We start from the raw sequence: 25,536 nt of genomic DNA on the forward strand, positions 1-25,536 counted from the left end.
TTACTCCTGAAAAGGCATCTTTTTATCCTTTAAAATATCTCTTTGCTATATGATGTTGGTTATGTATGTTTAAATATCTGTTACACAGCAGTTTTTAAATACCTGAAGACATTGCTTCTAATCGCTACTGATGGAATGCAGTTATACCTTTTTCCTTCAGAATCATTAAAAAAGATTGCATGGGGCCACAAAAAACCAATTCATTACACTATCCCATATAACTCTAAGAAATGACAGGCTGGTACCAAAATATTTATCTTGGCCTACGTATTTCATGCATTAGCAAAGTCAGCAGGAAAAGCTTAAAAGATTCATAAGACAGAAAAGACAATACAGAAAGAATTTTAATAAACTTAGTAACAACAACAAAAACCTAGCTCTTCGGCTATAGCCAAAAAGCACAAAAGAACAAAGAGTCATTGTTTATCAAAAGGTCTCAAATACAGCAACCCAAGTTCCTTGGAATGCAACTTCAAATTATACTTCAGGAACAATATTAGAATAAATCCTACTTTTCCTAGAAGTCAGTAAAAAGGCTGACAGGTTTATTTTAGAAAAACACTGTCACCATTCTCCTCCTTCCCTTCAAAATTAAAAAAAAAAAACGAAACCAAACAACATAAGAAAACACTATGCATAGCAAAGCTGGGTATGAACCAAATTTATCTCTGATATGGAAAATTCTGTTCTCCCAAAAAATTCCATTGGAAAGGATTTGAAAAATGGTATGGAGGTTGGGTTTGGTTTTTTTTAAGGGTAAAGAGTGTTTGTTAGCAGAGATTTCCATATAAAATTTTCATTTCTTACACATGTTGTAATCTATGCATCAGAAAATTTTGATTCTATAAATCAGAAAATAGAGGCAAAAGCATTTTGGAAAAGAAGATTCAAACGTTACACTATACAATGCAAAGTAGAACACATTCAGCTTCTTCTAGAAAACTTTGCTGTTGAATTCAATATATTCCTGTCAAAAATTCCGGATCTTGAGATTTTGTTTATTCTGATAGAAAATAATTCAATAAGAAAGTTTAAACCCAATTATAATGGGCATGGACTTCATACTCTTACAAGGCCATTCTTGCTGTGAAAAGCAAGTCAGTCAAAGCCAGTATATGCTACACCTTCAACATATCATTTTGTCTAAGTGTGGCGTTTTTTCCCTCTGAGGTTTTTATAGGATAATGCAGAATGTGACTTAAGTATGGGAGAACTCAAGAAACAGCCAATCAGCACCAAAGTTTTAGGTTTCTTCATTACATTCACCTTACAAGAAAATTTTGTTTGGCTTTTGCAACCCCTTTTGGAGGTGTTTAAAAGCATACTAACATTTGCTTTCTCACTCTCAAGCTTTCTTTAGTGTGGCTAAAGCAGCAAAAAATAATAAGATATGGTTTGCATCTACAGGTAAAACCTGCCTTTGTTTCCTTTTTGCTATAAAGGACACAGGTAAAACCTGCCTTTATCCTTGCTTCCTTTTGTCTACAAAGGACGTGGCATGAAAATGTGCCTTGAGCTTAACTTTCTTAATTTTATACTCAACTTTTAGTTATGTTGCCCTGGGCAATGACTGGTAAATATACTAAAAATTTTGCTTTTCTAAAGCTGTTTTTCCTGAACAGAAACAGACACTTGCTAAAGTTTAGCTTACAGCTTTTGGGGAACAAGCATCATTTCTTCGAAAAGGAAAGAAAATTTTAAAAATTTAACAAAATTTCAAAATTGTGGAATATTTCACATGGAATGAAAGTGAAACATTTCAGTGTAAACATTTCCACAGTAAACCATTCCCTAAAAAAAAAATAAAAATAAAAATATCACCCCACTCACCAATGTTATATTTGGGTTCAGAGCTGACCTATATTTTGAAAGCAAAGGGGTACTTTGCAAACCAAACAAAACACTCAAGTTCATCTAAATATTTAATTCAATCCAAAATGAAACAAACCCTTTTATTCTGAGAATAACCAAGCAAACATATTTCAGTTCTATACAAAGCAGATTTCCCAATCTTGCCAAATGACCACTGAATTTTCAAAAAAACCAACAAAACAACACTTCCAAAAGACATGTCCATCTTATTCAACTAATTCATTAGTTGTCTCCCATTGACATGATATACTTTAGTTTTTCTTGGTATTCAACAATACACGTATAATTAAGAGTTTTTCTTTCCATTTCTTTCCCACACAAAGCACACTCCAATCTATCCTTACAACAGTCATAGTCTGCTGACTGTGTTTGAACCATAAAGCACAGACTCAATTTCAGGGAGTTTCCAAGAATTTTCAAGCATAACTCAAATACAAATTAATTAACAGCCACAAAATCAACACCAAGTATCAATTTGCACATTGGCAAGATTTGAGCTTATATGAACAATGGGAACTCAGTTCCCAGACATCAATAGGTAACATCAGTGCAATTTTTTTTTTTTTTTTTTTTATGTAATTTGTTATCCAACAGTTTCTCAACCAAGTCTCTTCATCACATGGCTAGTATGGAAGAAGATTTAGCTTTCTTTTGGGACTGTTGCAGAAACTGCTGAATAAAATTTAGTACAAAGAAGCACAAGAAAATGCTTGACTTCTGATAATGCTGCTAGGCTAAACAAGAAAAACATCAGTGTGGGTACAACAGATATATACACTTATTTGACAGAACACTGACACTAGGAGTTCAAAAATACTAGTGAGCAAGGAATTAAGATCATGGGGCATGCTTAAGGTCATTAACACAGGCTGTGTTGAAACCACTAAGACAGCTTATTCGCTCCTGGGTCTGTGCCCAGGCTCCAAGTACTTATCTCACAAGGTGAGACCTGTGTATACAACAACCCTCCCTACAGTCTTAGTTTCTTCCCTGGAAGGACCCCAAGTACTCAGCCCAGGTCTCCACCTGCGTGACCAGGCACCCAGTCCCTCACAGCATGTTCAAAGACCAAATCCACTACCAAGAAGACATAGCCTAAGCATCTTAATTTGGTACCGCTTCTGCCAATTAATGGGAAACTAAAAACATTGCTTGATACTTAACGTTTGTCCTTTCATAAATGGCAGCTACTTTGAAAACATACAGAGAGCTTACTGGTAGTGGTGCAGGAAGAAAAACGGCTACCAATGAATAAAGCAGAATATCTTGACAGCACCACATCAGAACTACTAAAACCAGCAATCCTCAGCAAAGCTCGCAGTGATCTGAAAAGCTCCGGAAACCAGTAACATTATACAAAATCAAACCTTATCATTATGCATAAACATCTGTTTATAGTAATACTTGTAGAGAGAGAAATATTTAACATTAATCTCCTTTAAACTCTCAACACTTCAAGATCTACAAGATTAGGGATAATTGCTAAAGACGACTAAAGAAAGCCAAGACTCAGAACCTTCATTTAGATAGCTCCTCTACTTTGTAATGCTACATTTTGTCCAAGATTTCCTAAACAGAAGCGTTATTCAGAATTCAACACCATGCATGCCAGTGAACTATCATGCAAATAAAGGAATAAAAATAAATGGTATTTTACCACTGCAATTATTCATCCAGAAGCAATTGTTCCACGTAGCTTGAGGATATGAGAACAATGTTTCCCAACAGGACTTGACTTTCAATTGAGCTCCCTTGTTGCTACCATAAAATAAGCTAATACACTAGTAATTATACAGTGTATATTTTAATAGTAGTATATTCCCTGCCTTCTGCAACAGGCATGCAATGCTAAAGAAGTGTAATTTTGTATTGGTACATGCAGAATATTTTTTTTCTAGTTTAGAATGAAATAGCAGCTAATTCCATAAAACTATTTATATTTTTAACTTAGTTTGCTGAACCAGCAAAAATTGTTGGCAATATAAAGCGCTATTTTTGCACAGAAAGTCTCTCACAATACGTAGGGTTTACAAATCACCAGGCAGCATTATCAATTATGTATCTTTTTATGGTAACTAAAATCCTACTTAAGTAAAGAATTTTTAAAAATCATTTTAAAGTCTTGCAATTTAGTCAAAGCTATCCCAGGACACCATTCCACACAACATTCGAAGCACAGGCTTGTTTAACTTTTGTGTCTCCTTGGAACACTGTTCACTAATGGCAGCTACCCCAGGCTTCCACTTCATACACTAAGCAAAAAAACACATTGTTATACATAAAGTAGCTTTTGGAAGGAAAGAAAGAGCTCTCTCATAACCGCAAATGCAATTCCCTAAAAATACAGCATTGAACATGATACAGCAAATTTTGAAAAAAAACATACTACTAAATTGATGACACAACAAAAGTGCTGTACTATCAGCTGTAGAAAACCTCTTTGCATAAACATACTTACAGTAGACTGTTGTTCTCTACTCAAAGACCACTTCACTATATTTCCCAATACTTTTACGTGCTGTCTTATAGAAGTCTGATATATAATGTGATTTGTCAAGGCTGACCATGTAAAAAAATGATACAGTTACTTACTAAAAGTTGAAATTTACAGAAAAAACATTAAAATTAAACAAGCAAAAACCTCAATAGTCTACTTTTAACTTCAGATAGATTATTTTGTTAAAGAAATTTTGTGAATTATTAAAGTTGATGTCAGTCATAACTTCAAAACTACTGTGGAGGTCAGACAGGAGACATAAACGCATACAAAGTATGCAAAAACCCTCAATTTCAGTACACCTTCAAACATAGACCAATGCATTATGAAAGTGAGCAGCATGTACTAGAAACCTGCATCACACCGAGTTTTTGTGGACATTATATTGAATTTAAGATACTAAAATAAAATACAAAAAGAAAAGAAGAAAAACTGTTTATTTCAGAGGTTGGAAGAGTACAAAATATAGGCTGATATCTGTTCAGTCATTATGATTTCAGCCATTTCATTTTAACCAGTTGATTTAAATCAAGTTCATGCTTATAACAAATAATCTCAACATGCATGTAAATTATTGCAGCTTTGTCATCTGCTGTCATCTAGTTACCACTCTCAGCAGAGTATTATGTTTTGCTTTTACAAAACTGACCAAAAAGATAAAGGTTTCAACCCTAAAATACCCTGAAATAAAAACCTACTTACCTAAACAAAGTATGCAAAACTCTCAAAACCCAGCAGGTAAATAAAGTCACAGAGCTAATTTTTGACTAAAAAGCCTCAGAGTTTCAAAAATCTTCTGAAGTCGTCTTGGAGACAAACATCAGAGCATGACGACTGTGAGGTACCACTTTACAGCTGCTGTCACACAAGTATCATATTACCATATACCATATTATTAGCGGTCCACAACTGGTCCACTGACTACTTGAAATAGCTTGCAGCCAAATAATGCAGCATGTAGTGCAGCTTGGAAATACTTCCTACATACAGACATCCTACCCAGAGGCTGCAGTACAGAAGTGCCTGAAGAAAAATTGCGGAGTATCTGATCACAACACTACAGCCTGTTCTGGCAACATACTGCTCCTACAAATACTGTTTCTAGACGCCAACTGCAATCTTGTCAAAGTATGATCACCCGGATAAAGCATTTCAGAGAGCTTTTTTGTGCTGAAATGTAAGGACCTGTAACAAAACGTCTTCAAATACAGCTCTTCTAATCCATTTTCAGTGTGTTCCACAATTGAAACATTCCACCTTTGGGGCCTATGAAGTGGTGTACTGTAAGAATATATACATACAAAACACTGCAAATGTCTCCCTTTTGTTACATGACTTGATCATGCAGTTATATAAAATCATCACATACAGTTTTGCTGCTGTTCTTCTAAGACACCTCATTTCTCCCATGAATAATTCCAAAGTGGAAAAACTTTTTATCACACATCTGTACTTCTCTGTATTTTTCACTAGAGCTTCAGCAACACATCTGAGAAAACAGAAGTGATTGTTGAAGAGACTGTGGCTCAGTAACATAGCAAGAACTTTAGCAACGACTTTGAATTGCTTAAGTCTTTCACTAGATTGATGAAGTTTCTGCAGCCCAGCTGCAGCAAGCTGGTAGTAATAAATTATCTATACACTGCAAACTAAGTATCCGACTATTTCATGCTTGTTTCTAAGTATGTCAAAGCTGGAGGCAAAGCCTGTCATTTGACAACTCAGTACTTGCTTCTTTCCTTACGTCCCCTAACAAAGGTACCAGTGTAAGGCCAAATAAGAACAGAACTCCCTGGAGATGCCTGCTGTGAGACACGTCATAGGATTTCTTCAAGAAATTTCAAAACAATAGCTTAAGGGCAAGTTTTTCCATTAGAAATCAAGTTATTTCGAAAGAGTCAATATTTATAATAAAGGCCACAATACAACAGATGAATTGAATTACTGAATTTTCAAACCAAATGTACAATACTTGAAGTTCAAAATACTTTCCAAAATTTCACAGTTATTGTTTGCAAAGACAAACAAAACACAAAAGTTTTCTTTCTGGTTATAGCAAGCAAATATATCTTTATGTTAATTTAATGTGGACTTCATGGCACATAAATACAACTATAACAGAACTGACAAGTCTGAAATTTTTTTTCTTTCCATACATACGATAAATCTAAATAAAATTTAAATAGTTAAGTAAGACCATAATCCTGAATGTATTACCAATATTTTCTCTTTGTCATATTCCCTTGGTGCATTGTTCAAAGTTTCTTTCAAACATTTCAACAGCTATACAGCGCTATCAGAATAACACTATTCTTATGCTACTAATAATACAAAAGCACTTCAGAGTTATACCTGGATGAAATGAACGGAATGTTGTGTTCTTTTTCTACCTACGCATCTTGCTGTCACCAGGGATTTATTTGTGTCTGGTAATTACTGCATAATAATTGCAATAACCATCAAATGGCAGCTTCTCTCCTACACAGTGACTACTTACTGGTTTCAAAATCACTGTCATGTACTACTGAAAACTTTTAGCTTTCTGAAACATGTTTCCTGAACTGCTTTCTCCACCAAAATAAGCAATGTATTTATACATCTTGCACTTCAGTTACTGAACTTTTCATAATATGCATATAGGTTTTAGAAACTTGTCCTACTAAAACAAGAAATGACAGGATTCATTTGAATGACAGGATTCCTGCCTATCGTAACAGCCAATCCTATTCACAGCAACAACAGCACTAATGGTACAAACCTAAGCAGTAGGAGAAATTTTGTGGCAATTACAGATAAGCTTCACGGAAGGAGCTTAGCTTATAACAAAAACAAAAGCAAAAGACTTTTATAATCTTAAGTGAGAACCTTCTGTGTGGACAGCGTAGAACTTAGAATTTGTGAACGTGGGCTTTAATTAGAAAAAAAGGACTCTTCCTTGCATACTACTGATATGAACAGACACAAGTTCATCACTGATCTAAATAAGGTTCATTATGTGTCCCTAAACAAGGATGGATTTTAAAACATGGTGAATCATTGGAAAACTGTTTCTTATTAGAACAGCTGCAACACTCAAGGCCTTAAGTGAAACCCAATGCATGTGCTGTTTGTACATGCACAGAGGATGTGACAGTATATGTTGTATTTATTGCTCTACTTTTGATTCCAAGTATTTGATACAAAGACGGAAGAAGATGCTATACCTGAATTACCTCAGTATTTTTTTAATTCACATTTAATCCTTCAACATGGCACACAAACACAAAAAATACCAGCACCTGTGGCTTCACAGAGATTGCATCAGAAATGAATACTGGCATTATTTGGAAATCTGTATTTTTGAAACACAGGCAAAATTTTTCTATATATATATATAAAGAACAAAATATTAAGACACAATAAAGCTATCATAACTACCAGATGTACAAGAGTTTTAGGCAGATACTGGCACAGAATACTTTGTTGCAGGAAAAACTTTTGGTGTTTGGTTGGATCCATGTGAGATTACAAATACTCTATTGAACTTAAACGCTGATAAGCTTTGTATAGCCCTCAAACATCCCAGAACTCCTCCAGGAAATCCATTACCAGAAAAAGCCATGTATCCTTAAACGGGGTTTCAAGAATCCTAGGGAGGTTCATGAAATTTTCTCTTATTGTTGAGTGAAAAAAAGACATTGTCTTCCCCTTTAAGAAAGCAGAGATGGAGTAAAATGACCAAGAGTTACAGTTTCCCCATCATCACGACGAAATGCTTGCACGGAACATCATTTGAGCAAGCCTAAAATCAAAATGAAATAGTCCTTATAGTAGGACCACATTTTGTAAATAGTGGCACAAAACATAATGAAAGCACGGCTTTCTATTGCAAAGGCACCACCAGACACAGTTACGACTATTAAGAACATCAGCTGCTGTAATAGAGCCATATCGCACCATGATCACTACGTGAGAAAATAAGACCTGGAACACTTCAGAGGCTGACTTCTACTGTAGGGATAAAACTCCTTACCTTGAAAAGACTGTTTGGCTCTATCCACTAGTTCTTCAATTGGATAACTTGCTAGATCTCCTCTGGCATGCTTAGTTTTGCAGTAGGTACATGCATTGAGACACCTGTTTAGAAAATGAAAATGCTCAGTTTCCAGCCAAGAAAGTCTTTGTATGCACAGCTGCATTTATTAAGTCCATCTGCAAAAATGAGCTTTTATAGTAGTATCCTGTTTAAAAATTAATAAAGTAGTATGAAAAGTGTTTTTTTCACTGTGAAAATCAATTTCATTGATACTTCTCAATGTGAAAGTATCTTTCACATCTATATAAAAAGTTGAAAAAACAATCAGTGGAAACCACATACAAAATCCAAGAGTGAGAATTTACATATATAATCATTGTTCATTACTACAGCTGAATCTCCAGGCTTCTAATCCCACTATTACATACAAAAAAATCCAACCTGAACAAGGAAATAAAGGAAGAAAGCCCTGAAAGACTAAAAGCAGATTTTAAAAATAGTGTGTATTCTTGAAAATGCATTTGAGTTCATTTTTCTTTCTTTCATGTGGCTTGTATAAATGAAACAAATAACATAATGAAGGCAGAATCACCAAGTAGGAAAGACAGCTTGGCACAAAACATTGGGGAGTTAATGAAAAACTTCCATAAGAAACTAAAGGAATAATGTGAATGCTTTTAATTTACCTGACAATGTAGTAAAAGCAAACTAATTCAAAATGAGAGGATGGAAATATCAAAACAAACAAAATCTCTCAACTCGTTGCATGTTTTTCTTGGATTAGCCTTTGGATCCTGGTAGCGCCATGAATGTAATGCAGAATGCTTAAAGGAGTTTGCTGAAAATTTTTCTCCTTCTCCCCCTTTTTATGCTGATATTGCCCTACAGCTTTTTATAGGTTAAAGCATTTAAACCTCCAAAAAACCAGAAAAGCAAAACCCCCAGCTATAACTATTGTTTAAAATAAGTCCTGGGCTACCTGAAAAAATATGGTAACGGCAGTTTTTCTCTGGTACTGCGATAAACTTGGTCACAAAGAGAGAATGGAAATGTGCAGCAAGAAGCAGAAAGAAAGAATGGGAAATTATTCTCCAAATATTCACAGTATTACAGAGTCATAGAATGGTTTACATTGGAAGGGACCTTAAAGATCATGTAGTTCCAACCCCCTGCCATGGGCAGGGACACCTCCCACTAGACCAGGCTGCACAAAGCCTCATCCAGCCTGGCCTCGAACACTTCCAGGGATGGGATTGTTTCTAAGATCTTTAATACTATGGTCTTTAAGTACAACTTCATGGGGCCTGTTGATTTAATTTTGGGCTAGGAGCTGAAAGCTGGGATTGAGGCAGACTTTTTTTTCAAATTTTGCTGCGCCAAGTAACTTATTCCTACTATAAAATAAAAGCATCATGGAAGGCCTAAATAATTTTTCTTTTTTTTTTGGTAGCTAAAGAGGTTATATAACAAAACCAAAATAAGACAGACTTGGATGTAACACAGAAAAGGATTGATTTTCAGAAAGCAAACCAAAAAAGACAAAACTTTTAAATCCTATTTGTACCATATCTGTTAATTCCAACTTGTGGAAAAAAAAAAAAACAAACACAAAACCAAAAACCAAAAATAAATCTTTTGGTTTACAGCTGAGCAACAAAAGGAAGTAGATCTTAAATATTTGTAGAAATGATGAACTAGCTACTTTCCACAGATTTGAGAATTATCTATTCTTGAAAATATAAATTTAAGCCAAACCATAAGTATAATAAAGCATCTGTAGGGGGTTTTTCTCCCCGAGTAAGCCAGCCTCTACTCCAGCTTTCCAACACAACAAATTATTCATATGTCCATGCTGTCACATACTCACACCACAGACAATCAAGTGGAAAAAGGCTGTTGGGAACTCTGAGAATCTAAGCATTGCCTCTTACTAAGCGGCATTCAGTAGCAAGTGGATCACCTAAAATCAACTCAGTATGTAAAGTCCTCCTTAAAAAAATCAGCCTTTATCACAGCTAAAACTCAAATTATATGGGACTAAAAAGCCAGCATGCTAGTTAAGTTGCAGAAGAGTATTTTGCTTTGTGTTCAACTGGACGCCTCCTTCAAGCATTTAAAGTTGGTTTGTAAATATTACTTCGTATTAATACAGGTCAAAGCTTTTTTGCACCAAGAAATTCCAGGCATTTATAGTAATAATTATTAATGGTCACTGTGTTTGTAATCACCAACATGTTTTGGATAAATTTTGTAGTGAGTCCAGAACAAAACACACTAAGTCCTCATTTTCCATCATACTTAACTGATTAAGGTACTTCGAATTATTAATCTTTTGCTTTGAATTATTAACCTTTAATCAGTTATTTGCCCAATACACAGAACTATTCCACAGCAAGGTAAAATACTATCCACAGATAAATTTTACCTGTGGATTTATCCTGTGGGTAATTAAAAACTTTCACCTGTGGCTAATTAAAAACTTTTAGAACACATTACCAAACTGAATGTCGTCAACGTTTTGGTCAAGTGCCTGAAATTTTGCTGTAGACATAAGAAACAGTGGTCTTCACATTGTTTAGCTAGCATGTGCTCATGTTGTGCATTAGATTAAGCAGACTCTTCATTTTCAAAACAGTAACACACTTAACATGAAAGACTACTCCTTACAGATGGAACTAATTATGAGTAAGAATACTTATGACACAGCAGACAAATACAGACTTTCCTTCAGTGGGACGATTAGTGGATTTCAGCAGCAGATGAGAACGAGAATACAGACGTGAGGAGGAAAATCCCAGTTCCTCTTAATAGGACTTGTGTCACTAAGTTTAGTGAAGACAGGATTCCACCCTCAGATACGAAAAATATAAAACATCTTTCATTCAAGGATCACAGCTCAATCACAGGCTGCAATGTGCCATTAGTTTGCCAGTCACTCGCATTTAATGTGATTGACCAAGACCAGGCATCTGTGAGCAATATGTGAGAGCTGAAGAGCTGCAACAGTGTCATGTGACAGAAGATCCCTGCTGCTCTGCAGGTGGTTAATTTTGGGGAAGAGGGGTGGTAATGCCCCTTAATTTCCTGAATAATCCAGTAAATTCCTGCTTGGAATCAGCCTAATGAGCTGGTAAAAAAAACACAATAAAAACAAAACCAAAAACCCGCAACGAAACCCAGTTCTAAGGTGGTCTTCTCCCAAATTAGAAATAGAAATTTGCAGAAATAAAGTAAAATATCATTATTCACTAATCAGTCTAAAGACTAATATCTGCCCCTATGAGATCCGTTTAGTTACACAAATTCAAGATTTTAGGAAGTTTGCCCCCAACATCACTGGAACATCCCACCAGTACAAGTATAGAAAGATTGCTCATCACGGTCACTCACAGCATCTCTCTGCACCTTCCATCAGGCTTCCTTCAAAGGCCGCAATAATTCCAGCCCAAGAATATTTTGTATTAGTAAACCTGGTTTTTCTGAAAGGGGAACATGATTTGCTTGTTTCAAAATACTGTTTACAGAAGAGATTTAGGCTTTTTTTAAGATACTTTTAGAGTTTCTATCAAACGTAATTTTGATAAAAACGCTCTGCAGTGTGACTAAGGAGAAAACTCCCTTTGCAGGCTTGACTGAGCAAAAGAAATACCAGAAACATACACTCCCAGCACACGAAAAGGAGATGGATACTAGTCACAACTTACTAAACAAGAGCTGGTAGAATTCTACAAATATTTTCCACCTTAGGATACAAAGTTTTGTAAACCTAACAACAACATTTATGCTATATTTATAGTTAAATATCATACTATATTTATAGAGTTAAATGTGACAAATACTTAGTATTTTACCTCTATAAATGCTACTTTGCACTTACAAAATTTCTAAATCCTATCAAACGTAACCGTAATTGATCAGGAAAAAAGTAGTTTACAGAAAAAATCCCATGACTAATATACCTGACTTGTTTTCAGGAAACTGTTCTTTTACACATTCTACAATAAAGTTTTTCAACACACTGTGACAGGGAAGATAATTTCCTGTAAAAATCTGGGGTACGGGAGGTCATTTTCACTTTAAAAAGGTTCAGGATTTAAAATACTTTTGAAACACTGGCAAGCTATTTCTCATCAAGGCTAATTAGTCTAAGCAGCAAACCACAATATTACAGAAATACTGTTTCTAGTATCCCAACTATTCAGACTGAGCTTGGACACCAGCCACAGGGGCCATGCTACATAGATGCACTCGATGTTACAACATTTTCTATGTAATAAAAACAGGACTTCTCTGAAATTGTCTTTGTAGCCAAGTATTTTAGAAACTGCTCTGAAAGTACAATGCCAACTTCAAAAGAAAAACCTCTCAAAAAAGTTTTAGCAGAAAATAGGACGACCCTTCAAGAAACGCTGTACAGTGTATAGGACTGCCCCCATTTTTCTCAAAGTAAGATGCAGCTATAGGATGCTATTTTTAAATTCTGCAACCCATTCCACGCTCAGCAAAATTTGAAAAAAGTGCATTATAATTTTGTTCTTCTGAAGACCTTTGAAGCCAGTGTTTTATTTGGTAATGTCTCACTAGTTACTAATCGAAAGGAATTTAGAGAGAAGGCAGCTCAGTTAGTTTGATAAGGTATAATATAATTTAATTTTGTACTTTAAATATTTGCATTTTTTGAAACTGAATTCCTGTAGTCAAGTGCAGGTGATTCAAAGGTCACAGCTATGTGGTTATATAATTATACATTCAACTTGCTCACTTTAAGGCCAATGATCTAACATCAGCAAAATCAAGTGCGCTCAGTGGCACTTTTTAGTGTTTGCCTAAAGAACTTCTTGATTAGTTATTCTGCCTACACAGTTCTGCAACTGCTTGCATTAATTCATTCAGGCATTCTAAATGGATATTACAAGGTAAAACGTTCCATTGGTAAGTTGCATAGATCTGTGTGCCCCACCACGACCCAAAATGGTGCATTGCTAGATGCGTACTGGAAATTGCAATGATTTTTTTCCTGCAATTCAAGCTAAAGCTCTATTATTCACAGAGACATAAATTATTTTAGAAGCATTTCCAAATAGCTGCTTGGCTACACAGACCACAACTTTGCGGGCAGATCATGACAATCATTAATATCAAGAAAGTGACTCAGCTGAAATAGCACAGGTAGATAAATTAGGTTCTGTGGTTGCACAGAGCAGAAAATGCCACAGCATTCTAACTACAAGCAATCTGTTCTTTCAACACTTCATAAAGAGCAACAATATTTGAAAGACACTGACTCCTGGTCTTAATCAAATAGGAGTAATGAAGGTGGTAGAAATAAAGAGTTATGACAGAAAAACCTTAGACAGAAAAGATACTTTTTTCGAAATCTGCTCACAGCTAATCCCAGAGACACAGTAGCAGAATACCCCAATACCACTATTTCATTATGCACAAGCAACTATTATTCTCAGATCCCTCCAAATGAACAGCAGTCACTGGAAAACAACCTTTTGAGGACAGGATTCTCGAAGGCTTGCTTTAATTTATAAAGTTTTAGAGAGCTGTGGCTTGACAAATGCCTTAGTATTCAGAGCATCCAATAGTATAATTTTATTTAAAAATTCTACTGGGGGCAGATGACTTAGCATAACTTACACAAAATGTGCTGCAAAACCTAATTGGGTTAGTAATGAACAATTTTATAAGCTTTAAAAAATTCATCTTTCAAAGTTTTTTAACAAAATACTAAGGATTAAATTAAAACTGTGATTTCTGTGTAGCGGGGGGGGGAGATGATGAGCATATTCAAAGTTCTGTTTCAGGAATGAAGCATCTCAGCAGATCTCCGTGAGCAGAAGGAGAAGGGTAAGGGGAGTCAAGTGTCTTTCTATAAGCAATCCACTTCATTTACCATGCATCTTCACAACGTTAGCAGCTCCTGAATCACCCACCCACACAGAAAACATGGTTGAAAAGTATACTACTGCCTGTGATAAGAGCTATTGTTTTCACTTCCTGAATGGCTTTTGGGACAGACCCTTTTAGAGCGGTGAAATCTCACAGGAAACATTAGGTTGCAGTTAATTCTGTAACATACAGCAGGTACCACACAGATTCTTGGGATAAAAGGTATTGTTTTTGCACTGGTCAAAACATCCTGGGAGGAAAAAAAAGTTACATTTCAGCAGCACTGAAACTACCAGGCTTAATTTAGAATTTATCTCAGATTGCCATCAGACCAATTTCCAAAAAAGTATTTGTAAAATGTCTGTGGGAAAGTGGATCTGAATTGTCTGGGTAAAATAATGGAAATAAGCACATAATAAAAACAAGCTCACCGTTTATAATCTAGAAAGAATCCCTTCCCAATGATTGTGTCCACACAAAGCTTTCTGCCCCAAAACGTCCTACTGGTTGTGGCAGCAGTAGAAATGTTAAAAACTCCAATACGGACAAAGATCTAAGCATTATCTACAATTAACACTATGCTGTTGCTCTTAAATGTCATCTCTGTCTTGTGATAAATTGGTTAGTCTTGCTGAAAAAAAAAAGGTGTATGTGCAGCAGTAAAGAGACATACATGCTTCAAGTACATACTCTTTGTTACATATTACTTTTTCAACTTAAGAAGACCACACATTTCAACGCAATTGCCCAATCCTAAATCTGTCTGAGATTTTCCAAGCAATTCAATGGACTGATTTACACAGTTATTCTTATAAGAATCCAATGACTGATTTCTTTTAAGACCAGAAATTTAAACCAAGGGCCTTATGTTTGCCTTTAAGGGTCTCCAAGGGGATTTTACACTGTTACAGAGCCAAATCAGTCAGATTATCTTCATGGACATACCTTCCTTACTGCCCAGGTGCCTTTTAAGGACCTGTCAAAGAAAATGCAAGTTAAGGCACTTAACTTTTGAATAATCAGGGAAACTAATTTGAATAATCAGGCAAACTAATGTTTATAAATTATTTTCTTTTCAGTATTTTATGTTATTGTTGAAATATATTTTACAGAAATTAAAAGCACAGTGACAGTGCCGAGAAACAGGGAACAGTAGCTTTTTGTTACTAAACTAATGATCCTCAACTTCTCCATCTGCTTTACTTCTCTAAAATTCTCCCCTTCTAATGATTCCTCAGCTCTTTTCTTCTATTTTCCTTTTTTTTTCCCCTGCCATTTTCATAACTTTTTCCTGTTGTCTTGCATTCAGTGACCATTAGGCTTGTAACTCCTCTGTGGTGTCCTCATGTCCCAGTGACTGGAATGGTCTGACTTTCTTCCAAACCAGTTGGCTGGTGTTTGTATGCTTTGATTTCCTCTTTAACCACTCAAGTCTGTGGTGAGTCTGAAAATTTTCCAGTTCAACTGCTGCCAGCTCTGACAGAAACCATAACTCGCTAGCTTTTTTTTTTTTAAGCACCAAGACAGACAACTAGTTTTCATCTGATTAGACGTAAGTTGATGACAATTCTTTTTTTTTTTGGTCACCTCCATTGCAACTCAGCTAGTTATGGTCAGTCATTTATAAGAAAATCAGAAAGACCATGGCTAAAACACTTAATGCACAAATCAGAGCATTTAAAAAGGGCACAGAACCCCCTGGGGATTCAGAATCTAAACAGCCTTCTAGACATTACAGGCTGGAAAATACACAAGAGACAGCTCTAGTAATCAAAAGCAAGACTTAACAATAAAAGGAATGGACCGAAAAAAAACACAAAGTAGCTCAGCAATTCAGTTGTTTACAGGCCTTAGTCAACACTTAAATGGAAGTTTTCTTCATATTTCCACAGCTACATCTGGCTACAACATTATCTTTTCAATGGCTGACTTGAAACAGTTTTTCTACTTTAGCCAAGTTTTCAAAGGCCCAATCTTTGGGATGGTGGAGGTTTTGCACTGGCTGCACACAGGCTGTTGAGCAGACCCAGCAAGCCAAAGTAGCAAGGAACGTTACTATTTCGTTCAGTGAGCACCACCCAACAGCTTCCCTGCAGCAACACTTTCACAAACAAGGTTGATGACACCATACTAGAAGATGTTTGTCTGCTTTTATAAACATGGGTTAAAATGACATTTTGCTTGTAAGGCTGAGTTGCCTGAAGAAAAAGACATAACCTGACCTTGCCTTCTACAAAGAGGTGACTGACTCTGTGGGAAGGGGAGAGCTGGGGATGTCACATACCTTGATTTTAGGCAGGCCTTTGCCACAGTCTCCCATAGAACGCTTAAAGTCAAATTGTTGTGATACGGACTGAATAAGTGGGCAAAGTGGGTTAAAAACCGGCTGGATGGCTGAGTTGCAGTGCAAAGTCTAACTGGTGGCTGGTTAGTATTAGCCTTCCTCAGGTACTGATGCTGGGAACGCTGTTATTTCCTGACTTTATTAACAACACAGGCGAAGGGATGTCATGTATCTGCAGCAAATACCAAGCTGGAGCTGGGGAGAGCAGTTTACATGCTGGAGGACAGGGTTCCTATTCAGAGGGATATCAACAGCCTGGAGAAATGGGCTAACAGGAACCTCATGAAGTTCAACAACAGCAAGTAAGAAGCCTCACATGTAGGATAGAGTAACCCTAGGGAAAAGTGCAGGTGGGAAGGGAATGGACTAGTGAGAAAGCAGCTTTGTGGATAAGGGCTTTGGGGTCCAGGTGGGCAACAAACTGAACATGAGCCAGCAGTACGCCCTTTACAGTTAAGACGGTCAAACGCACTGTACTGTGCAACTGGATTCTACTCTCAAGAATGAAATTAAGAGACTGAAATAATTAGTGCCCTCTGTTTGGCATTTGTGAAACTGCACCTGTAGTGCTGTGTCCAGTTCTGAGCTCCCTGGAACAAGGCCAGCACTGACATAAAGCAAAAAAGCAAGTAGACAGGAAGGACACCAAGATGACTAGGGGGCTCAGGCACGTGGCACACAAGGAGAAGCTGAGAGAACTGGCTTACCCATTGTTAGGTTAAGCAGATCTTACTGCTGTCTACAAACAGCTGATGGGAGCACACAGTGAAGACACAGCCAGGCTGTTCTTGGATGTTCAAGGTGATAGGATTAGAAGCAATGGACCCAAGTTGTAACACAGGAAACTGCAATTAGACTGAAGGAGTATTTTACCACGACGATGGTAAAGTACACAAACAGGCTACACCGCAGCTGATCTCATCTCTTTAAGATGCTGGAACCCAAGAACACCACTATTGCTTCCTAGAGCTCAAAAACTTGCTCTGCTTCAGGATTACGTGTGTCTATGTGGATGAGGGTGTGCACACGTATGTGTAAGATACACACACAAGAAGCACAGCATGCTCCCAACACCACAGGAAACTTAGATTCAACTACAGGGGTAAGAAATGCTAGAAGACAAGAAATCAATGCAGAGAAGAACTAAGTCTGGCCTGTACCAAGACAACCAAAGAAGAACATTAAAGATACCACAAACAGCATCAATATTTAATAATTTTCATTCCATTTGTTATCAAATACATTTAGAGTGTGATACTAATGTGACACTCACATGCTGTCCATAAGTACACCATAGCACTTTGAGGGCTAACATTAGCAGAAAAGCAAGTATGGCAGATATTTTGTAGCAGATAGCCAGTAGCCAGTCACCAACAAAACATTCCCAAGCATGATAATGGAGCAACAGCTAGCCAAGAGTTCACAGGAAAAAAAAATATAAATATTAGAACACTCCAGTTTTAAAGATCGCATCAGAGATAACAAGCTCTGTGCAAATTAGGTGTCCACTTTCATCATGTTCCTCCACAGGATAAAAGAATACAGAGAAGGGCACTGTAACCATACACTGGACATTGAGAAAGTAGGTGTACAGGCATTCTTCCATGTTCACAGAGTTGTGAACTGCCATTTAAAATTGCACTTTGTTTCCTGCCATCCTTCACCTTTGTGCAACATTAATCAATATGCTTTTAAGCTTTATATAGAGTCATAAAGATAGTAACTGTACAAAGCCTATAATTTAGTCCCCTGAGTGGAGTTTATTTGTGCTTTTCCATATTCCTTTGAAATGTTCAAATCACCCAAGCTGTAAACAAGTCTTACCAAAAAAAGGTGAAATTTCCCACCTTTGTTATATCTGGCCACATTTAAACTTGTGAATTCACTTAACTTTAATTAATTTAAGAATCCTAAACTCTCTTCTGCAAACACACCTGCAACGCATGTAAAAGAAATTGATGGAGGGGGAACCTGAATATACCGTATAAAACACAAAGAAAAGTTCCTGAATAAACAGATGTGCAATAAGCTGTTATGTGTGCTCATGTCTAAGGCAGTTTATACAAACTGTAGAATCCAAGTTTCTAGCCTCACTGGAGTCAACGGAGATAGGTCTCTCTTTATACTTCGCTTTTCAGAGAAGCATCGTTCCCTTCGGAATATAAAGCCATTCAGCTGATCTAGACTAACATAAAAAAGCCACTGTATTTATTTGCATTTATGGTGTTACTTTTACAATTTCATTTCAAAAGGGACCATGACTTTTATCCACATATTGATTGCATAAGAAAATAATTATATTATATTATATTATTTATTTATTAACAATATCCCTAAAATATTCAACACGGACCTAAAATAAACCCTAGATACTCCTAAAGAAAGCAGAGTAGCACAGCAGATACCAGAGTTCTAAGTGGAGTTAGGTATAGCAATATTACCTTTATGAGACATAATTAGCAATAAGTGCTATTTAAAAGAATAGACATAAATCAGGTACCTATCGCCTTGTCAAGAATATCTTCCCATATAAGTCTTGTGAGCATTATATATTAAATTCATTTTATTAAAATCAAACAGAATTCCAACTTTTAGTCTTTCTTATTTCGCAGAAAGTATCATAAACTGGACTGATCTATGTAGATGATTATCCTAAAAGCAAAATGGCTTTGTAACAAACACCTAGGAAATCTATAATATAGCTAAAGAAACACAACCAAGTAGTACTGAAAAATCTCATTACTAGTATTTAAATAGTTGTCAGACAGAGCAAGTCTTGTTCTCCAACACAGATGCAGTTCACCTTACAGAAATATACAGCAAACACAGAGATCTGTTTTGGCTGGTTGTGTTTCAGCGCTGTTTTCATACAACGTACCAGAGAGCACTGCAGCCCATGTACCATTTCACAGCAAGAATGTCCTTATTTTTGTAGAATTTGAAATTCAGTTGGCAGGTTGAGGGCATTTTTCCTCCCACGAACGTTTTTGGAACTTTTTTTGAACAATGTATGTTCAAACAAAAGTTTTCAGCTACAAGTCCTATGAAAAAAATCTTACTTAAAAGGTGCTTATTTTACCTGCGTTAATTATATAATCACATGCTTATCTCATCCAGCCACTCTGCCCCCCAACAGGTGGCATTTTTGCTACTTAAGACAGTTTAGATACAGGTTATGTTTAAAGTATCTGTATTTAGAGAGCAAGGAACAAGAACATGAACTCTAATCCAAAACTATCATGGTCAGAAAAGGAGACACTGTGAAAGAAGAATGAAGACACCACAGTAAAACACAATCCTTCAGAATGTCCCTTTTGCCATCACAGAAACATAGCATCTAAAAAAATACCTCACAGCAAGCACCATCACTTCACACCTACTTCCATTTTTCAAAATATTTTTATAGCATCTCACAAACTTTCTGTTCTTTTTAGTAGACCACTATTTTATTAAGAGGCATGGCTTACTCACGTATTTGACTGTAACTCTACAAACTATGCCTCCTCTCTGTACTTCCACTCAAAGCAACAGCTGTAAAGCACATAAGCTGCTAGAATGAACTGGAAATATAGGATTAGGGCCTAGTTTAAACCTAATGATTAAAATTTCCATTATAGTCTCTGCAGTAAGCTCAGCAGGTGTCTGAGTCACAAAGAATGTGTATGTTAGACACTAGCTACTTTATAACCCTAACTAGATACTAGGGTTATAAACTGCTTGCGCTATCTTGGCTTTCGGTACAGATGCAAGGGATGTTTACCTAGTGCATGAGTGGAATGTTTATAGCAGAAGGGAATCTAAACAGCACTTAGTATAAGTTCTATGTTACTTCAGTGCTTTCACATACACATATTTCTAAACTTGGAGTACATGGCCTGTTTCCACAAAAAAATCACTAGATTAGGATTTGAACACGTCCAAGGGGAAATATAACCCCCATTTTCAAAAAGGTTAAAAAAGACAACCCGGAAAACTACAGGCCAGTCAGTCTCACCTCTGTGCCTGGAAAGATGATGGAGCAGATCCTCCTGGAAACTATGCTAAGGCATATGGAAAATAAGGTGGTGATAGGTGACAGCCAACAGGGCTTCACTAAATGCAAATCATGTCTGAGAAATTTGGTGGCCTTCTATCACAAGGTTACAGCATTGATGGATAATGGATGAGCAACTGACATCATCTACCTGGGACTTGTGCAAAGCACTTGACACTGACCCGCACGACATCCTGGTCTCTAAATTGGAGAGACATGGATTTGACAGATGGATCACTCAGAGCATAAGGAAATGGCTGGATGGTTGCACTCGAAGAGCTGCAGTCAGCATCTCAATGTCCAAGAGGAGATCAGTGAGTGACAAGTAGCATTCCTCAGGGTCAGTGCTGGGAGCGGCGCTGTTTAACATCTTTGTCAGTGACACGGACAGTGGGATTGAGTGCACCCTCAGCAAGTTTGCCAACGACACCAAGCTCAGTGGAGTGGTTGACATGCTGGAGGGAAGGGATGCCATCCAGAGGGACCTGGACAGGCTGGAAAGGTGGACCTGTGCAAATATCATGAAGTTCAACAAGGCCAAGGGAAAGGTCCTGCACATGGGCTGGGGCAATCCCAGGCACAAATACAGTCTGGGCGGAGAACAGATTGAGAGCAGCCCTGCTGAAGAGAAGGACTTGGGGGTGTCAGTTGAAGAGAAGCGCAACATGACCCATCAATGTGTGCTTGCAGCCCAGAAAGCCAACCTCATCTTGGGCTGCATCAGAAGAAGTGTGGCCAGCAGGTCGAGGGAGGTGATCCTGCCCCTCTACTCTGCTCTTCCCAGATCCCACCTGGAATACTGTGTCCAGCTCTGGGGCCCCCAACATAAGAAGGATATCGACCTGTTGGAGCAAGTCTAGAGGAGGGCCACGAAGATGATCAAAGGGCTGGAGCACCTCTCCTTTGAAGTGAGGCTGAGAGAGTTGGTGTTGTTCAGCCTGGAGAAGAGAAGGATCTGGGGAGATCTCATAGCAACCTTCCAGTACAGGAAAGATGTGGAGGGACTCTTTATGAGGGAGTGTAGCAATAGGATGAGGGGTAACAGTTTTAAACTGAAAGAGGGGAGATTCAGATTAGATATGAGGAAGAAATTCTTTACTGTGAGGGTGGTGAGGCACTGGAACAAGTTGCCCAGGGAGGCTGTGGATGCCCCATCCCTGGAAGTGTTCAAGGCCAGGCTGGATGGGGCTTTGAGCAGCCTGGTCTAGTGGGAGGTGTCCCTGCCCATGGCAGGGGGGCTGGAACTAGATAATCTTTAAAGTCCCTTCCAACCTAAACCATTCTATGATTCTGTGATCAGCTGCAGATGCAGCAAGAGTTCCTGGAAAACCTGCTATTTCCCTACAAAACACAGATACAAGCCAATAAGCACATTAGCTTATGCCTTCTGTTCAAGCAAAATGGATAATTCTAGTGGAGACCTCACTAACCCTTTAGCCAGAATTCAAAGGTTATTTAAATATTTATAGTGTGCTTGGTGCACAGACATCACTATATTATTATGAATTACAGAATTGTAAAGTTAATTCATCAAACAGCGCTGATCTATACAGCTGAACTTTCCTAAAGATGTTGATAGTTACATAAACAGTTTAACCTGTAGTAACATTTTCCTCTATTACTTAAAACTTTCATTTAGACTATTTCTCATTTAAGTCATAAATTAAAAACAAAGTCTTAAAAGTTATTACATTTTACTTGAATTATTCCTAAAACAAAAGACAAAAGCTTCAATATGTACTTGAGTAGTTATATTATATCAGCATATTATTTTACCCATACCTGTTATTTAGAAAAGCAACTGATGTATAGTTTTGTAAAGGGAAAATACAATTTTTTTAAGAAATCAATCAAAAAACCTAACTTGCAGAAAAAAAACCCCTCTACACCAACAGTAAAGGGAGTTCTTCTTTAAGCTCTTTAACAAACGATCTAAAATAAACTGTTGGAAGACAGGAATGTGAATGACTAAACAAACCCTTCAGTAAACGTTCCCCAGCTGCAGTTTTCAGCCTAATACCAAGTTAAAATGTGGAGACTCCAGCTACCTTCTGCAAAATGATTAAACTTCAGAAGCAAAGCAACATTATATGATACACATGACTCACAAATATACTCATTGAAAACAAAAACCACTAGACATTTATCTCTCAAAAACAGAAAAGACACCAAGTCTGGCACCAGTCTGCAATGCAAGAAAGACCACGTGATACTTAGACACTTGTGTATCAGTTTAAAAATAAGCTAGATAAGCATGTGATGAGTGACAATTTTGTACTTGACCTTTGCTTAAATAGCTCCTTTTCACAAAGTCCACACACACATCAACAAAATTCCTACAAAAACTACGAAAGCTAAATCCCCACTTCTCGTCCAATGTGTTGAAGATAAACTCTAAAACCAAAATTCTACATGGCTTCTTTAGGAAAAATAAAAACCATATGTTTTGCAGGAGCAATTCAGAAAAAGAATTATTATTTTTAAAAAAAAAAAAAAAACAGCATTGAAATCTTCTTGTAAATCCAGCTGACGAAATTCAACATGCTAAGTTACAGAGATAGAGTGTATATTTCCAGTGGGAATATTTCACTCTGCCTAGCAGGCAAGGAATTTGGAAATACAGTTCCTCTTTCCCGAGGCTGAATAGGCCTACAGGATTGCACAGGAAATGCTTTTAACTCAGGAAACAGGGATGCAATCTGCATGGGATGGGGAAGCCTCAGTTTAGGGTACTACTTTTTAAAGTGCCAAACCACAACATTTACCTCTGGAGTGAAGGTCGCCACCAGTATTAAGCAACTAACATCCATAGTGTTTGTATCTAAATCCTTGTGGGTTTTCCTGTTGCTGTTTATATTTATTTAAACATCACAGAATCGCAGAGTGGCTGAGGTGGGAAGGGACCTCTGGAGATCATCTAGTCCAACCCCCATCCTCAAAGCAGGGGTAACTAGACGAGGTTGCTCAGTACCATGTCCAGAGGGGTATCACCAAGGATGGAGACTCCACACTCCCTCTTGGCAATCTGTTTCAGGGTTTAATCACCTCTACTGTAAAAAAGTTTTTTTTCTTACATTTAAATAAAATTTCCTGTATTTCAATTTGTGTCCATTACCTCTTGTCCTGTCCCTGGGCACCACTGAGAAGAGCCTGGCTCTGACCTTACCCACTCCCACCCCCTCATATTTATACACATTGAGAAGATTCCCTCGAGCCCGCTCTTCTCTAGGCTGAACAGTCCCAGCTCTCAGTCTCTCCTTGTATTTCAGATGCTTCAAGGTATTAATCACCTTCATGGCCCTGCTCCAGTGCTTCCATGTCTCTCTCACACTGGGGAGCCCAGACCTGCACCCAGCACTCCAGTTGTCTCACCAGGTCTGAGCAGAGGGGAAGGATCACCTCTTTCCATCTGCTGGAGACACTCTGCTGAGTGCAGCCCAGGAGGCTGTTGGCTGACTTTGCTGCAAGGGCACATTGCTGGCCTTTCAAAGCAAGTTAGCAAACCAAAGTTTACCATGTACTTTTATTTGTGAAAACAAGGCTTAAAAACATGGATTGCACGTTTCAAACAGAATGTTATGAGATGTTTGTAATAGTATTTCATATTTTAGGCTAAGCTCACAGTAAGTTTTGTGCTTTATCTAAACATGTATGATCCCATCAGTGGGTGATATTAGGTTTCGGGGCAAAGCTCTTAACCATATTCCTAGTAACACAAACCATTCTTTTAGGTATCTTCCTGCACTTCATTCAGCGTATTCAAGATACAGAGTAAAGACTTAAAAGTCCCCAACCATTCCTGGTGTATGGACTGAAAGATCTCCATAAAAAGGGGCAACCAACAGTAATTCTGAAGAGAGTAATAAACCTTTATAATTAATCATGACCAGAAAGGTTAAAAATGAAAAAAATGGATTTTCACTTTTTACCACCACCCCTCCAAGAGTAACCATTCTTTTTCCTGAAATCAAACCCAAATCTAGCAATGGCAGAGAAAATTTCTCTCTACCTCAAAAAAGTCAGACAACTAAACTCCATGTGTAAAGATAAATCCTGTTTTAAGTAACACTGACGCAATCCCACCAACAGGACCAGCCTGGTTTCTCGACTCCTTGGCAAACAGGATAGCGCCAGCTTTCAGACTTGCAGTTGTGTCTGCAAGAAAGGAAATCAACAGGAATCACACATACAAAGTTCCACTTTTCATCACGTAAGCACACACTGCCAGGGGTATTTCATCTGGATTCATATTCTTGCTATACAGGACGACAAAATGAGTCCCTGAAGATGGAAATAAAGCCAAAGAAAAAGAACAGATTAAACAGAGGTCTAAGGACCTGCCTCCTTGACATGATGATATGCATGAGCTAATATTACACTGTTGACCATAACTGTCATATTTAGGCTCATTCCATATAGACCTTTCATGTTTGTAAAGGTATTTTATGTAATGGTGAGTCAGGAGCTCCATCAGACTTACGAAATGCTTCGGGAACAGTACTTGAGATACTGATGGCAGCTTTTACTTTCAGTTTTATAGACTATCAAACGCTTGGGATACAGAGAAATACCTGATCCTAGTTTTCTAGACACAGTTCTCATTTGACTGAAGCCTACATCTTATGCTATTACTATGCCTCAGAGCAGAAGGGAATACAGAACATTTGTACAAGCCTCAACTCCACACTCCTCAAAAGAACATAACAGGTACTAAACACGCTGAAAAAAAATTATACAACTATTTTTTGTTATAGTCTAAATACGGATCTAAGATCTTGTTTTACCTCTTCTTTTTTCTTCCTGGACTTAATAAAAACATGGATGACAACTCAAATAAGGGAACTTATGGGTGAGCTCTGTAAAGAGAGAGGGAACAT

The 25,536-nt window shown here is 37.3% G+C and overlaps 1 protein-coding gene across 4 annotated transcripts in view; it reads right to left on the bottom strand.

Moving 5' to 3' along the window:
* CDKAL1 (CDK5 regulatory subunit associated protein 1 like 1) overlaps positions 1–25,536 on the bottom strand; it is a 427,625-nt gene that overhangs the window by 222,780 nt on the left and 179,309 nt on the right. For all 4 annotated transcript variants that reach the window (XM_063325809.1, XM_063325812.1, XM_063325811.1 and 1 more), the window contains one exon: positions 8,382–8,485. In XM_063325809.1, the coding sequence (XP_063181879.1) occupies positions 8,382–8,485 (104 nt within the window). The remainder of the gene's footprint in view (positions 1–8,381; positions 8,486–25,536) is intronic.

Source organism: Chroicocephalus ridibundus, chromosome 2, assembly GCF_963924245.1.
Source record: "Chroicocephalus ridibundus chromosome 2, bChrRid1.1, whole genome shotgun sequence".
NCBI lineage: Eukaryota > Metazoa > Chordata > Aves > Charadriiformes > Laridae > Chroicocephalus > Chroicocephalus ridibundus.